At 40.0% G+C, this 16113-nt stretch overlaps 1 protein-coding gene across 1 annotated transcript in view; it reads right to left on the reverse strand.

Annotated features, from left to right (window-relative positions):
- The window catches only part of ITGBL1 (integrin subunit beta like 1), a 336244-nt gene that overhangs the window by 50160 nt on the left and 269971 nt on the right, over nucleotides 1–16113 (reverse strand). The window contains exons 8-9 of the mRNA XM_075852439.1: nucleotides 7811–7927; nucleotides 6383–6529 (exon numbers count right to left, since the gene is read on the reverse strand). Of these exons, the coding sequence (XP_075708554.1) occupies nucleotides 6383–6529; nucleotides 7811–7927 (264 nt within the window). The remainder of the gene's footprint in view (nucleotides 1–6382; nucleotides 6530–7810; nucleotides 7928–16113) is intronic.

Genomic DNA, 16113 nt, shown 5'->3' on the forward strand with positions numbered 1-16113 from the left:
ACTATAGTGCTTGGCGCTGGGATGTATGTCCCAGACATCATCTTGACTGTATTTGCCACGCTATATCAGCGCAATGAGGCTGTTCAGTGTTAGGAAGGCAGAGTTGGGACCTTAGCTGCATACTGAGATAGATTGTTGTGAAGAGCTGCCGGGGAAGTTGTTGGGGAGCTGCTGGAGAAGCGATAGCACGTGGCAGAGGTCCTCAAGGGAGCTGCGAGTGGTAGGGAGGAGTCTTCGCACAGTAGTAAGTGTCATCACGTGAGCAGTGATGAGTGCGGCAGGAGCCATCTCACAAGGACAGGCAAGCAGTCAGGCCAGTTGCGGCCTACTAGGCCTTTGTATTGCCAGACCAAATCTCTATATCAGGGAGTGGCAGCCTTGGCCCTGCCTGCGACAACAGCAAAATGCAGACAGTCCACCTGACTTGAGCCGTAATTAACCCCTTAATGAACGCCGATTAGCCTTTTCACGGCGGTCATTAATGGGCTTTATTCTACAGCGCCGCTATTCCACGGCGCTGCTGTAGAATAAAGTAAACAGAGCAGGGAACGGTCAAATCTCCCTGCTCTCAGCTGCCAGAGGCAGCTGAGGGCTGGGAGCGTCCCTGCTCTGCCGGGTGAGATCGATATTAGTATCGATCTCACCCGTTTAACCCTTCAGATGCGGTGCACAATAGCGTGCACCGCATCTGAATGGTTTTGGAGAGAGGGAGGGAACTCCCTCTCATCCCACCGACACCCGGCGATAAAATCGCCAAGTGTCTGTGTCTTCTATGGCAGCCGGGGGTCTAATAAAGGCCCCCAGGTCTGCCTCGAGCGAATGCCTGCTAGATCATGCCGGAGGCATGACCTAGCAGATGCCTGTTCGTTTTAAACGGACAGGCAGTAATACACTGCAATACAAAAGTATTGCAGTGTATTATAATAGCGATCGGAGGATAGTGAAGTCCCCTAGTGGGACTAGTATAAAAGTAAAGTTAATTTAAAAAAAAAGTGAAAAAAAATAAATGAAAAACCCACTTTTTCCCCTTACAAAATGCTTTATTATTAAAAAAACTACAATAAAGCAAAAAAGTTACACATATTTGGTATCGCCGCGTCCGTAACAACCCGACTATAAAGCTGTTACATTATTTAACCCGCACTGTGAACGCCGTAAAAAATAAAATAAAAAACAATGGAAAAATTGCTGTTTTCTGTTAATCCTGACTTTTAAAAAATGTGATAAAAAGTGATCAAAAAGTCGCATCTACTCTCAAATGGTACCAATAAAAACTGCAAGTCGTCCCGCAAAAAACAAGACCTTATACAGCTATGCCGACGCAAAAATAAAAAAGTTACAGCTCTTCGAATGTGACAATGGAAAAATCTAAAAAATGGCTTGGACATTAGGGCCCAGAATGCAAGCAGGGGGAAGGGGTTAAGTATTGTGGGTCTCGTGCTGAGAATTATGAAGTATTTGTGTTAATCAGCGCCAGCTAAATTAAAGTTATGTTTGCTGCAAAAATTCCTGCTTTATTCCATCTTTGCCACAACACCCATGCTAGAGCTGTATACCATTCAAGCCGCCACCTGACAGGGTGACAGATACAGATGTCTCCTTCCCTACTTTGCCTCTTATGGCAACAAATCCGAGATGTGTGGCGCGAGATGACCATCTTTTAAAAAACCATGATTTTTGTGATACTCTGTAATGAGGTGTCCATGCTATATGTGTGGCCACCAAGTGGTTGTGATGCAAATTGCAGCCTGTCAAGGGTTTTGCCAGCACGTTGCAACATTGTTTAATAAGAAATAGGAGTTCTTAACCAAATTTAAGCAATGGTAAGCGTAGACACATCTGTACAGTAAACAAGATTGCATGCAACTCAATGTATTTCTTTGGACTGCAGCTGTAGCTTGATAGCTCAAACTCAATCAATTGTAGTCCAGGCCTTATAACACGAAAAGGGGACCAACCCTAAAATGATTTTGAAATGTGATGTTCAACAAACAGATATGGAAGTGATGTTGTTAACATACTTTTGGCCACATTATATATAGAGAGAAAGATAGACAAATGTATGACTTATGAGACAAAATATATGAAACATTTTATTTAAATGTTTTGAAAGTACAACCTCTTCAAGGCGCCTTTGATTAGAGTCTTTTTTAATTAAAAGCTTAGTGTAAATTGTCTTCTCACAGGAAAATGTTTTCATGCTAATTTTTTCACCTATTATTTCATCGTAATGTGTAATAATTTTGTCATTTGTTTTGTGGCAAAACAGCAAAAAATATTTCAAAATCTACGAATTTGGGTTAAAAATGGCAAAATAACAAATTCTGCAAAATACGTACCTTACCATTTCTGCATTGGTTCCCACCTATCGGTGTCAGGTATTCCCAGCTACTTCTGTTGTCCCTTCGTACACACTGAGGAAGCTCCGATCCTGTGTTTGTACATGCTGAGGTTCGTCCGATACAGGCTATTTTACTCCTTAGATGCAGCAATCAATAGAGATGACGGTATCTAAGTGATTATAGAGGGAGTCTCTTAGCTTTGCATCCTATTTGTAAATATATCTACGTGTGCTCTATTTTTAATATGAAATTCTTTATATTGACAGTGTATGGAATTGAATGTACATCCATGATCTACTCTAGTTTCGAGAAACCGAATGAAATTATGTGACTGACGGAGGATCCATTCAGCGGCATGAACTCATGATATTACTTTGTATAGATATGAAAAATATTTCAGATAAATGTTATATTTACCTAACTGGTTGAGAGTAATGTGGTGGCCTTTTGGGTTAATTATCACATGTATTGGTGAACTTGATGGTTCACCCTTATGTATTTGTCCTTTGACACTTTAAATGCACTTATTTGTTTTAGTATTTTTATTATTATATTTTTTATATATAATTGGTGGTTGTATATGCATTATATGCGTGCCTGTCATTTGCTTCTCAGACCAGTTTGAATGATTAGTCCGTGCTGCTCTGGGGAACGTTTGACGGGCATGCATCTCTATGGACTAATTTAACATCACTTTTATGGGGAATGTGGGTGGTCCCATAATCTTCATATCCTTTAGCTTTCTTTTGGTGAAGATTTATCTTGTTCTTAGGAAGAAGCCATATATATAATTTGTATATTTTTCATATATGTATAGGTCACTTTACACAACATTATTACTTATTTATTAATTGTGATTTTTATTTTGTATTTCATATTCACTATTTTTTATTTATTATTTTTCTTTATGTATAAATTTCCTTTCAATATAGTTATTTTGTGTCTGTTGGTCGGAGTGTGTGCGGCAGATTCCCACCACCCATGCTGAGCGTGGGTGGTGGTTTTCGCCGCACGCACTCTGACCTCACACATACTTAATTGTGTGTGTGTTCATATCTATGCATTGGTTCTATATGACGGATGTATGTAGTGGATTGTGTGTGGACCGTGGGGGTCCAGGTGGAGAACCTCCGCAACCGGTGCGCTGCAGTGGTGGTGGTCTTCCCCATCTGGTTTTCCCCACGGTTGCGTACATATATGTGTGATGATGTGTATACACTATTGTATGTTTGGAGTAGTTATGACACCTCTAGTGCCTATATGATCTTAGTATTGATGGGTGTAACTGATTTATAGAATTGATCATGTGCGTAATGTGGGGGGTCTAGGTGGAGAACTCCCGCTACCAGTGCGGTTTGCTTGGTGGCGGTCTTTTCCATATGATCCTCTTCCCGGGTGCGGGTATATAATATAGTGATATGTGTACACAGCCATATATGTTTGTGCCACTTATGACATGTATACTTCTTACATATTTTATATGTTATTGATATCCACACATTTAAATTGTGCGTGTGGTTTAGGGTTTGTACTCAAGCATGTTAGTTAGAGTTTTGGCATAATTCCGCTGGGACTTGGACTGATGGCTGTTGGGAACTCTTGAGATTACTTTAAGATTTTTAGAAACTTTTTCGAAATTTTGAATACTTTCATCGGTATTCTTCGTACTTGGTTGAAACTAGATTTGACATATATGGGTGATGTGCACATGCGGTTGATTGAACATTCAACATGTTATGCCGGAAGCTGTCAGAGTTTGGGCGGAAGTGCATATGATGGAGATTGCCTCCCACTGCACTGACACGCTTCACGTGAAAGGCACATATGGGCCGGCTCTATGAACCGCTATGTGCCATTGGTCACCGATAAACAGGCTTACTATTTAAACCTACTTCCAGTACACTACATCACCTCCTGACGAAGGGTGCGAAACGCGCGTCGAGCTGTTTCTCTCTGAGAACATTGACAGCCATCATGCCAGCCACAGGTTATGGAGATCAACCCATGTCTCGGACCAGATATGTGCATAATGTTCATATCACTTTCTAGACTGTGGACTGTGTTAGGGGGAGTTGGGATTGAGGCATAATATATGCTTTCTCTGTATCTCTTTTTCAGCCTGTTGCATAGTATACTATCATTATACCTTTATGGCTATGTTGGCACTTCACTGATGGTCTTAGAGCTATAATTTTAAATATTTATGCAATAATAAAGTATTTATTTTTGGACAAATAAATGTCTAGAGTTATTTTGTTGCACGGAATGTGCGTTTGAGACATATATAGGTTTTCTGTTGTTTGGATTATGTCTTGCGCCTATACTTATGCCCAAAAGGTATTAAAGGTGTTAAAGACTATAGAGGGAACCTGCTCACTCTGTCTCCCTATCGGTGCCCTGTGACGCAATTGTGAGGACCCATATCGTTGACATGGCAGCTGTGGGCCTAACAAAGGCCCCCAGGCCTGCCATGGCTATTATCACTGCTAGGCAATAATGCTTTGGTATACTGAGTGTACCAAAGCATTATAGTAGCGATCCAAGAATGACATTGTAAAGTACCCTAGTGGGACAAAAAAGAATAATTATGAAATAAAGTTAAATAAAACTTTATTACAAAAAAGTGTTTAAAGAAAAAAAAATTCCATATAAACTGGTTTTATTGTGCAAAAGTGTTAAAAAATTATTTTATAATTTATTTGATATAATATTATTATTTATACTGCATCGTGAGTGACTAATGATTAGCTGGCATGGTCATCCAATGTGCTTTCAGGATGGATGTCACCGCAGCGTGCAAGAAGGGACAACAGAAGCAGTTGGGATACATGAACAAGTGCCGAATAACATACAAAAATCACAAAAAGGAGCAACGGAATTGTTTTTGCCATTCCCCTCTCACCAAAAATAATAAAAGTTAATCAATACGTTCTAGGTACCCCAAAATAGTGGAATTAAAAAAATTATCACCTGTCCCATCTACCTTGACAGGAAAAAATAGAAAAGTTAGGGCTCTCAAAATGCGGCGACGTAAAATCTATTTTTTTTCAATGAAAATGTTGATATTGTGCAAAAGTAGTAAAACAAAAAATATATATATATTTGGTATCACCATAATTGTACTGACCCATAGAATAAAGATAACATGTTATTTATGCTATACCATGAACAACGTAAATAAAATGTACAAAAAATGGCTGAATTGCTGTTTTTTTCCATCCATATAAAAAAAGCTCATAAAAGCTAATCAATAAGTTACATATACCCCAAATTGTGCCAATTAAAAATATAAGAAACATAAAAATGTATAGCCGTCATACAGCTCTGTCGAGGAAAAATAAAAAAAGCCAAGGAGCTTCAAGTTACGCCTCTGCTCGGTCCTTAAAGGGGTTAAACTATAGACAGTACTTTAGTATACAACAAGGGCACAATGTTATAATGCATAGAGACACAAGATTAACTTCACATTCACTATGTGTTATCTGGACTGATATATCTAGAATACATATTGTATAATTCACTGCACATTGAAGAATAATATGATGTATATGGATTATGACCCCCGTGTCAACATAGAATCTACTTTCTGAGAAGACAATGCAGACTTACTGTGACAGCGTCCAGTTGTCTGTTTATACAAAGACTGAAGGACGTCACTTGTTCACAGCAGTGATAAGTCCTTGACACATAACAGAACACATTTCAAGTCAAGTTTGCAGTACATTATCTACAGTCATTTCAACTCATTGTGCTCCATTGCCACTGTTTACAAAGAATTCTTGTCCCAATGATAACATCTAAATGAAGTATATATATATTATTGAAACCTTATGTCACTCCATGTACCTAGTGAATCAGAACAAGCCCCCATTGTATAGTATCTGTGTACCTTACATCTGCCATTGCCGGGAAGGGACACAAAATGCATGCTGATGGAGCAAAGGTTCAGAAATAAAGTTCATTTAGATTATGTTTTGCAAAGAAACATTTGATTGACAGTACAATTACTGACGGATTTGTGCTACATTGTAAGCACGTACCTTTTCCAGAGCACAGAATGCCATCTGATGATTCACACTGGCTCTTGCTCTCATCCTCTGTCATATTACATTTTCTTGCATGTTGGCACAGTTTTCCAAACCAGCCGGCCTCACAAATACATCGACCACAGGAACAAGTGCCATGTTCTAGAAAACCATTAATAACACACATAGAGTTCAGTATTTGCTGCTTAATTTACACTTGCAGAGTCTATTTTAAAGGGTATATCCATGTTTGAACACCATTTTACAGTTTACATATAAGATTAGTTTGCATAAAAAGTTGGGGGTCTGTATTTTAGTCCAAAGCTGCATACACACTCCTTAGACTCCAGAAATCAAATTTCCCAGCATTCCCTGCTGGTTTAATGCTCGCTGAGATAATAAGCATTTTGGGAAGTTACCTTTCTATAGCAGGTACTGTACAGTAATTTGATGGTGGAAAGCATAGTTGTCCCCCTATAAGTACTCAGCCAAACTGAGCTTAAATATGATAACCAGTAGACTGGAGAATGCAGCTCTGGGATATAACACAGATAATGTAAGAGTCAGTACAAAATCACTAATGTAATGTGGTTACAAAGCTTATCAACTTCTTATGTAGAATATATTTATATGTAAACTGTAAAATGAGCCTCAAAGGTCAATATACCTTTTTAAGATTCCTGATCCTCATTCCCATAGCACCTAAAATCTCTTTACCACACTTTTATCCTAATTCACAATATTACTCTATTGTACAGGGTGTATTTAACTGCTTAAGCCACCATGATATACATGTACGCCATGGGGTGCCTTAACTAAAGCCTCCATCACATATATGTATGTCATACAGACAAAGATCAGTAGCACTGGACAAAAAAATTGGGTCGGTGCAAGTCTCCTGGGTCACAGTCCAATGTCATTCTCTATTCTTTTATGTGTACATCATAATGATTGCATAGGCACAGGAGCTACTAAAGTACCAAAACGTAAAAAAAATATATAGAAATTTAGTGCCGCCGTATTTGTGTCGACCCATAGAATTAAGTTGAAATGTTATTTATACCGCACAGTAAACAGCATAGAAAAAAATTGCAAAAAATAATATGAATAAAAATTAATTAATAAATTATATGCACGACAAAATGGTGGCAAAAAAAACCCTACAACTCAGTCAGCAAAAGTTAAATAAGCCATCATATGGCTACATCAATGGAAAAATAAAAAAGTTATGGCTCTTGGAATTCGACAATTAAAAAGAAATAATTGCTTGGTCCTGAAAGCCGAATTAGTCTGGTACTTAAGGGGTTAATGCTGAAGTACAAGGACCTTCACATTTTACTGTTATGGATGAGATTACAACACATTCACACATATGTGTGAAATTTACATGCTAATGCAAAGTGAACGTGTTTATTTTCACAGGCATAGTACAAGAATTTTTACCTCCGCAGACCTTGCCTTCTAGGTCTTCACACTGCCGATCATCACAGTCACAATGTTTTCCATACACCCTGTTGTCTCCAGGCGGGAAACAAGTGCACTGACCACATTCACATTTTCCTGAGGTAAAAAAAAACAAATATCCACATTAGTCAGATCAGTTTCTGTCACACAGAATAGTAACATCTTTTAAAAAATAAAAGTACACATTAAACGCCTTACTACCATCATCTTAAGAAAATAAGGGGGTTAAAAAAATGTGAAAATATATAAGTGAAAAAGATTTATTGTAATGAACTAATAATAATAATAATAATAATAATAATAATAATAATAAAAATGAATAATTACTAATAAAATGTGATCTGATTGTTATTAAAGTCCCAATTATAGACAAACACAATCTAAATAAACACACAAAGAATTATACTGTTCATGTATTTTATTGAGCACCTCTGTGTTAATGACTTCTCCAAGAGCTACTTAGCCAAAGGTGCTTTGCCCATTAAATATAGGCACACAAAGCCTGGTTACTAACGAATCAGGTATTCTCAAGAAAGATTGGTTAGTGTAAGCAATACCTCGAGGCATATAACATTTGGAAGACCTCAGAATATGTGTTATACAGACGTATAAAGCAGGAAAAGGGTACAAAAAGCATTTCTAAAGATCTGGGAGTACATTAATCCACGGCTAAACAAATTGCCTATTAAAGGAGAAAATTCATGTCAAGCTTACTCCAAGAGCACAATAAGCAATCCTAAAAGAGGTGAGGAAAAACTCAAAGCTAAGAGCAAAACACCTACTGAAGACTCTACAAACATGTGTCCACTATTAGGGTATGTTCACACGGCAGCCTCAGTTACGACTGAAATTACGGTGCTATTTTCAGGACAAAACAGCTCCGGAATTTCAGACGTAATGGCATGTGCAGGCGCTTTTCGCTGCGTCCATTATGGACATAATTGGAGCTGTTTTTCCATGGAGTCAAGGGAAAACGGCTCCAATTACGTCTCAAGAAGTGACAGGTACTTCTTTGATGCGGGCGTCTTTTTTACACGCCGTCTTTTGACTGCGGCGCGTAAAAAAAATAACCGTCGGCACAGAACATCGTAAAACCCATTCAAATGAATGGGCAGATGTTTGCTGCCGCATTGGAGCCGTATTTTCGGACGTAATTCGGGGGTAAAACGCCTGAATTACGTCCGTAAATAGGGTGTGTGAACCCAGCCTTAGAAAAACACTGAGCAAGAATTGTTTTTATGAAGGAAGCCACTGCTGTTGAAAAACAAAATTGCGGCCCATTTTGAGTTTGACTGAAACCATCTGGATGTTTCACCATGCTTCTGTAAAAATGTTCTATGGACAGATGAGACAAAAATCAAACTTTTTAGCACAAATGCACAACGCTATGTTTGGAGGAAAAAGAGCACTGTACACCAACACTAAAAACCTCATCCCAACTGTGAAGCCTGGTAGAGGAAGCATCATGGTTTGTGTCTGTTTTGCTGCCTTAGGCCTCATGCACACGACCGTAAAAACTCCCGTTATTACGGGTCGTAATCACGACCCGTAATAACGGGCTCATAGACTTCTATTGGCGACGGGTGCCTTCCCGTTTTCTCACGGGAAGGTGCCCGTGCCGTTGAAAAAGATAGAACATGTCCTATTTCAGGCCGTAATAACGGCACGTACAGGCCATAGAAGTCTATGGAGCTCTCGTAATAACGGGTGGCTACATGTGTGCACCCGTCATTACGGCAGCGTTGCTAAGCGACGTCAGTAAATAGTCACTGTCCAGGGAGCTGAAAGAGTTAACTGATCGGCAGTAACTCTTTCAGCACCCTGGACAGTGACTACCGATCAGTATAAACCTGTAAAAAATAAAAATACAAGACGTTCATACTTACCGACAACTTCCTGCTTCCTCCAGTCCGGTCTCCCGCCCGTTGCCTTGGTGACGCGTCCCTCTCGACATCCGGCCCGACGTCCTGGATGACGTTTCAGGCCATGTGACCGCTGCAGCCAATCACAGGTCAATCACAGGCTGCAGCGGTCACATGGACTGCCGCGTCATCCAGGGATGTTGGGCTGGATGTGAAGAGAGTGACGCGTCACCAAGACAACGGCCGGGTAAGTATGAATTTCTTTAACTTTTATTACAGAAAAGGCTGTCCCTTCTCTCTATCCTGCACTGATAGAGAGAAGGGGCTGCCGATTAGTGCAGTGCTATTTTTCCGCCAAAACCGTGCTCGTAAATACGGGTGGAATACGTGTGACACCGGACCCATATTTACGGGCACGGGTTCGTAAATACTGGTGCAAAACGGGTGGAATACGTGTGACACCGGACCCGTATTTACGCCAGTATTTACGGGTGGGAAAAAATACGGTCGTGTGCATGAGGCCTTAGGGCCTGAACGCCTTACCATCGTTGAGGGAACAATGAATTCAAAGGTGTATCAGAACATTTTACGGGATAATATACATATACACAGTCAAGTCACATTATTATGATCACCAGCTAATATCCAGAATAACCGCCATGTGTAACATGGACAGCAGCTAGACGGGCTGGGAGTGACTCAACAAGGTGCTGGTAGGTTGTCTCAGGTATCTGGAGCCATGATGACTGCAGTACATCCCACATTTGCTGGAGGGTGCGTGGGGGAGGATCCATAGAGTGAACAAGACGATCGAGGTAGTCCCACAGATGCTCAATTTGGTTCAAGTCTGGCAAATTAGGGTGCTAGAGAAGTACTTGGAAGTCTTGGTTATGTTCTTCAAACCACTGTCGGACATTTTTAGCCATGTGACATGTCGCATTGTCTTGCTGGAAGATTCCATCTGCCCCAATGGAAGACAAACAGCATGTATGAGTGAACTTGATCTACAACAATTAATTCATACCCAAATTGGCTCAGAGTGCCTTCTACATGGATGAGTGTGCCCAGAGAATGCCATGAAAATATTCCCCAGGCCATAACGCTGCTGCAATCCGCTTGTGTTCTTCCAGCAATGGTTGCAAAGTGTTTGTCTCTCGCCTGATACTCCAATGTCCATCCGTTCATGAAGCAGAAAACGTGACTCATCGGAGAAGGCAACCCTTTGTCAATCATCGGTGGTCCAAATCAGATACTGCCGTACAAACTGAAGCCTTTTTTCCGATGCACCTTGGTTAGAAAAGGAGCAGTGACCATTCGTCTGCTTCGGAGCCCCACATGCAGTAGGGTTCGCTGAACTGTGTGTTTTAGACACACGTCTGGAAGCCGCCTGGTTGATTTTCACGGTGAGCTGCTCCACTGTAGCGTGTCGTTCGACCCTTGTGCACCATCGTAGCCGACGTTCACCTCTGACATCAATGGCACATGGTGCTCCGCAGTTTTCACGTCGGTTATTCCCAATGGTGCCATTTGTCCACTCATGATACGCTTTCACCAGAGCAGCATGTGAACAGTGAACAAACTGCGCTGTTTGAGAAATACTGCCGCACTTGGCCCGAAAGCCAATAATCTTCCCTTTTCACAACTCTGATGAATCGCCCCGTTTACCGATGGCAGCAACGAGTGATATGTGTTCAGACTATCGCACACCTTATATGCCCATCAAGCCAGCCCATGACACATCACTTCCTTCATGGGCTACGCACTGCCAAAGTAGGAGGTGGTCATAATAATCTGACTTGACTGTGTATATACAGTATATATAATTACTATGACATGTCAGAAGTTTGTTGAATGTTTAGTTACCCTTTAAGGGATTACGTTCTTGTTTCAATTTATTTTACTGCAGTAAAGGCCCCTTTACAAGGAACAATGATTGGGTAAACGAACATTCATACGAATGCTCCTTCCTGATCATTGTCCTGTGCAAACGCCCATTCATCAACTGACCACATCTTTTATGTGGCCAAAGAAATGGTAATATATTGGAAATAGAGAAATTTCATAATGACATCAGATTAACAGGTTAAATTACTATCAGATATTCCAGCGAATATTATTAGTATTGTCCTTTTTTTTTTTTACAGCTGACTACCATATAAATGTTATCTAGTATGTTCATAAGAATGCACGTTCCCGATCATTGTTCTGTGTAAAATAGCAGTGATCAGCCAACAAACAAGCAAACGTTCGACCACATCTTTTATACAGTATAAAAATAATCATTGTCAACAGTACATCTCCCTGTGTAAACAGGGGATATGTTGCCAACAAGAAACAAACTATATGGGGACAGAATGATCATATTATTGTTCATCCCCCATACAGTTTGCATTAGCCCTTTTAAATAGCCTTTGAAATAGCGCCAATTGACTTGTTACATCCCCGATCGGCGCTCATTATGGGCAATAATCTGAAAGTGTAAAGGGTATAACCTTTACTGTGATTCTCATGATTCCTCTCATTGTTCTTATGGCTGGCAGTTGTTTTTCTTATTTCACTTGTACCCTCCTAAGCAGAATTATCTTTCCAAATGAATTTAGTCTTCTGTTAAACTATCCAAAATATTTGCTCATTTGTGCTTCAGGTAAAAAAACAGGCTTCATTTGGTCAATGATCCACTTGCCCTCCTTGCCATCCACAGAATCCTCAAAAATTTTAGCAAATACCAAAGATGAAAACCATCAACAATTTCCCGATCCATGTCCTTGCTTGTTAAAATTCCACTTCCACGAAGAGCCACAGAAAACACAAATGCATGGAATACACTGATCTTTGTTCTTATCAACATCTCATTACATTTGAAGATATTTTGTAAGTCTTTTAATCCTGTTCTCCCATATCTGTCTGCCTCATATTTATGAGCATATAACTTCTAGATCTATTGTAGTTAATAATTCATCCTTGTATGGTCTCATCATCAATTGTAAAGTTAGTGTTTTTCATCTTGTTATAAATGATCTTCATGTCATATCTCACTGAAATTTATTTTCAGTAAAATGTTGCTTTTAAGATTCCTAAAGTATGTCCTTCTCAGCTATGAGTTTAGTAACATGGAAGAAAGCTAAGGTTTCTTAACCCGCTTAAATCCTCCATCATCTTCATGTGTTCATTAGAGATAAAATAAGTATGTTTCTTTTAGGCTGGGTTCACACGTGGCGGAATTTCACTTGAATTCCGCTGCGGACACTCCGCAGCGTTAATCCGCAGCGGAGCCGTTTCTCCATTGACTTCCACTTAAATTTAGAAGTGTTCGTTTAGACGATGCGTAAAATTCCGCTGCGGAGCATATGCTGCGGAGCGGAATTTGGTGTCCGCAGCATGCTCTGTCTGTTGCGGAGCAGTGGCGGACTGGTTGCGGACTTCAATGGAGATTCTAAATTCCGCAATGAAGTTCGCAGCTGTCATGCACATGTTATGTGTGCTGCGGATGCGTCTTGCTTTTTTAACATGACATTTCTTCATTCTGGCTGGACCTATGTATTTCTAGGTCTACAGCCAGACTGAGGAAGTCAATGGGGCTCCCGGAATTACGGGAGCGTTGCTAGGAGACGTCAGTAAATAGTCACTGTCCAGGGTGCTGAAAGAGTTAAGCGATCGGCAGTAACTGTTTCTGCACCCTGGACAGTGACTACCGATCCCAATATACAGCAACCTGTAAAAAAATAGAAGTTCATACTTACCGAGAACTCCCTGCTTCTGTCTCCAGTCCAGCTTCCCAGGATGACATTTCAGTCTAAGTGACGGCTGCAGCCAATCACAGGCTGCAGCGGTCACATGGACTGGCGCGTCATCCAGGGAGGTCGGGCTGGATGCCGAAAGAGGGACGCGTCACCAAGACAACGGCCGGTAAGTATGAAATTCGTTTACTTTCACTAGGGAAAGTGCTGTCCCTTCTCTCTATCCTGCACTGATAGAGAGAAGGGAAGCACTTTTTCCGCGGTCCGCAGCAGCTAGTCCCATCAATTTACTGCACATTTTGGGCAGATCCGCAGCCGTAATCCGCAACCCGGATTAGGTGCGGCATTGATGCGGACAGTTGCGGAGGAAATCCGCCACGTGGGGGCATGCCCTTATGCTGCCAGTCTGCAACCATTCTGTTCTTCCATTTTCTGCTGTGTTTGTTGATCAGAGCAAATAGCAGTTATTCTTTAGAACAACAGGATTCTCTGCAGATCATATTGTCACATATTTTATATTGTGGAAGATTGCTGTAGTCAATGACCAAATGTTGACCATCTTGTATCCCGCAGCTTTTAAAAAAAAAATTTTTGCACCAGTGACTCTTCTGAATCCAAATTTCACATCTGGTAATGCTCTATCAATGGAAGGCTTAAGTTTATTTAGAAATATTTTTACATCACTGTACTGGAGTATTACAACAGTTTTAACATTGTCTTAGGTCTCCTTTACTTGGCATTGGGTTATAAACAGACCTTTTTATAATCTATTGGCAATTCAGTAGTTTTCCTGATCAGGATTTTCTTTCCTGTAATGCTTATCTCTTTCTCAGTAACATATAAAGTGGTATCCAACTTGAGGGGCTCTATTCTATATTGACATTTATTATTGTATACAAATATGTTATTTAACACTGCCATAATAATTTCAACCAATATAGTTGTACCTCCTGTTGTCACTTTTGCAAAAATGGGTGCCACAACAACAAAGAAAAAAATGTCAAAATCTCTGCAAGTAAAGGGAACATGATAACCAAACTGAATACTGCTCTAACTTCTGATATACCAGCATATGGTAATCCTTACATTTTAGGTAAAAATAAATAAATCTCTTAAATATAAAACACGCTTCTAACCCTAACATCATAAATCTAAAGAAATTGTTTGAGATAAGTGCATGTGACTTTCTTTTCTCTATTAGGTCATGGCTCTACAATTGTAGATTAGATTTTTTTCTATAAATAATCACACAACAGATGAATATATATTAAAGACATCTATATATTAAAATATCTAAACAGTATTGATTGTTAAATGCTTATTGTTGGGCAGCTGGAATGGGATTTGTGTGTTTTTATATGTAATAACTTTAATATTTGTATCAAGTAAATATTAATGCAAAGTAAATATGAAATAAAAACTGGAATATAAATACATACAGTAAAAAAAATATAAGCTTAGCTATAGTCATACATTTCTATCTACTCACCATAAATAGTTTTTAGCACTATAAGCTTTGCTGTACTCCAATGCCACTAGCACTGTAGAGACACTTCTGGTTTAACTTCAAAGCAAGGTTATGTCCTTGACACACTGGGAGAGCAGAGCATGATCACGCTTTAAAACTGTACCAGAGGGATCCTTGTAATGCCGCTGGCACTGGAGCTGTGAGAGCATGTTCTGACGTCACTCTGGGACAACGGGGATGTGTGGGCCTCATGATATAAATAAACTTGTATTTTTTAGTATGATGATTATATGTGACGCTGGACCAAAGTCAAGGAGTACTCTGTACCACACATCATGAAATAACTCATGCAGAATAGGTCGAGTATTACCTCTACATGTCTGCAGCGAGGAATATATTACCCTGATGCTGTTTTTGCATTTAATGTTTGAAATACATTACATATAAGATACAAATAGTTTTACTCCTGCCCATACATATAATATAGTGAAAACCTTTTCCATGTAAAATCCCCTCAAAATACAAGAGGGCACTCCCTCCGTCTGGTGAAAAAAAAGTTCAATGTCCAGAGGCGACAAGCCTTTTTTACTGTAAGAACTGTGGGATGTCCTACCCCAAGAGATAGTGATGGCAGATACTATGTCAGCATTTAAAAAAAGGGCTAGATGATTATTTACCGACAATTGGCATTGAGGGTTAGGCTGGGTTCACACAACCTATTTTCAGGCGTAAAGGAGGCGTATTATGCCTCGTTTTACGCCTTAAAATAGGGCTACAATACGTTGGCAAACATCTGCCCATTCATTTGAATGGGTTTGCCGACGTACTGTGCAGACGACCTGTAATTTACGCGTCGTCGTTTGACAGCTGTCAAACGACGACGCGTAAATTGACTGCCTCGGCAAAGAAGTGCAGGGCACTTCTTTGCAACGTAATTTGAGCCGTTCTTCATTGAACTCAATGAAGAGCAGCTCAAGATTTACGAGCGTCTCAGACGCCTCGCATAATACGAGGAGGAGCTTTTACGGCTGAAACGAGGCAGCTGTTTTCTCCTGAAAACAATCTGTCATTTCAGCCGTAAAAGCCTCTCACCGTGTGCACATACCCTTATAGTTAATCAAGCAATGAATGATGTGTGGTTTATTGGGAAGGGTTGAACTTGATGGAGCTGTGTCTTTTTTTAACCTATTTAACTGTGAATCTATGGAATAGTCT

The sequence above is a fragment of the Rhinoderma darwinii genome, chromosome 2 (assembly GCF_050947455.1).
Source record: "Rhinoderma darwinii isolate aRhiDar2 chromosome 2, aRhiDar2.hap1, whole genome shotgun sequence".
Taxonomy (NCBI): domain Eukaryota; kingdom Metazoa; phylum Chordata; class Amphibia; order Anura; family Rhinodermatidae; genus Rhinoderma; species Rhinoderma darwinii.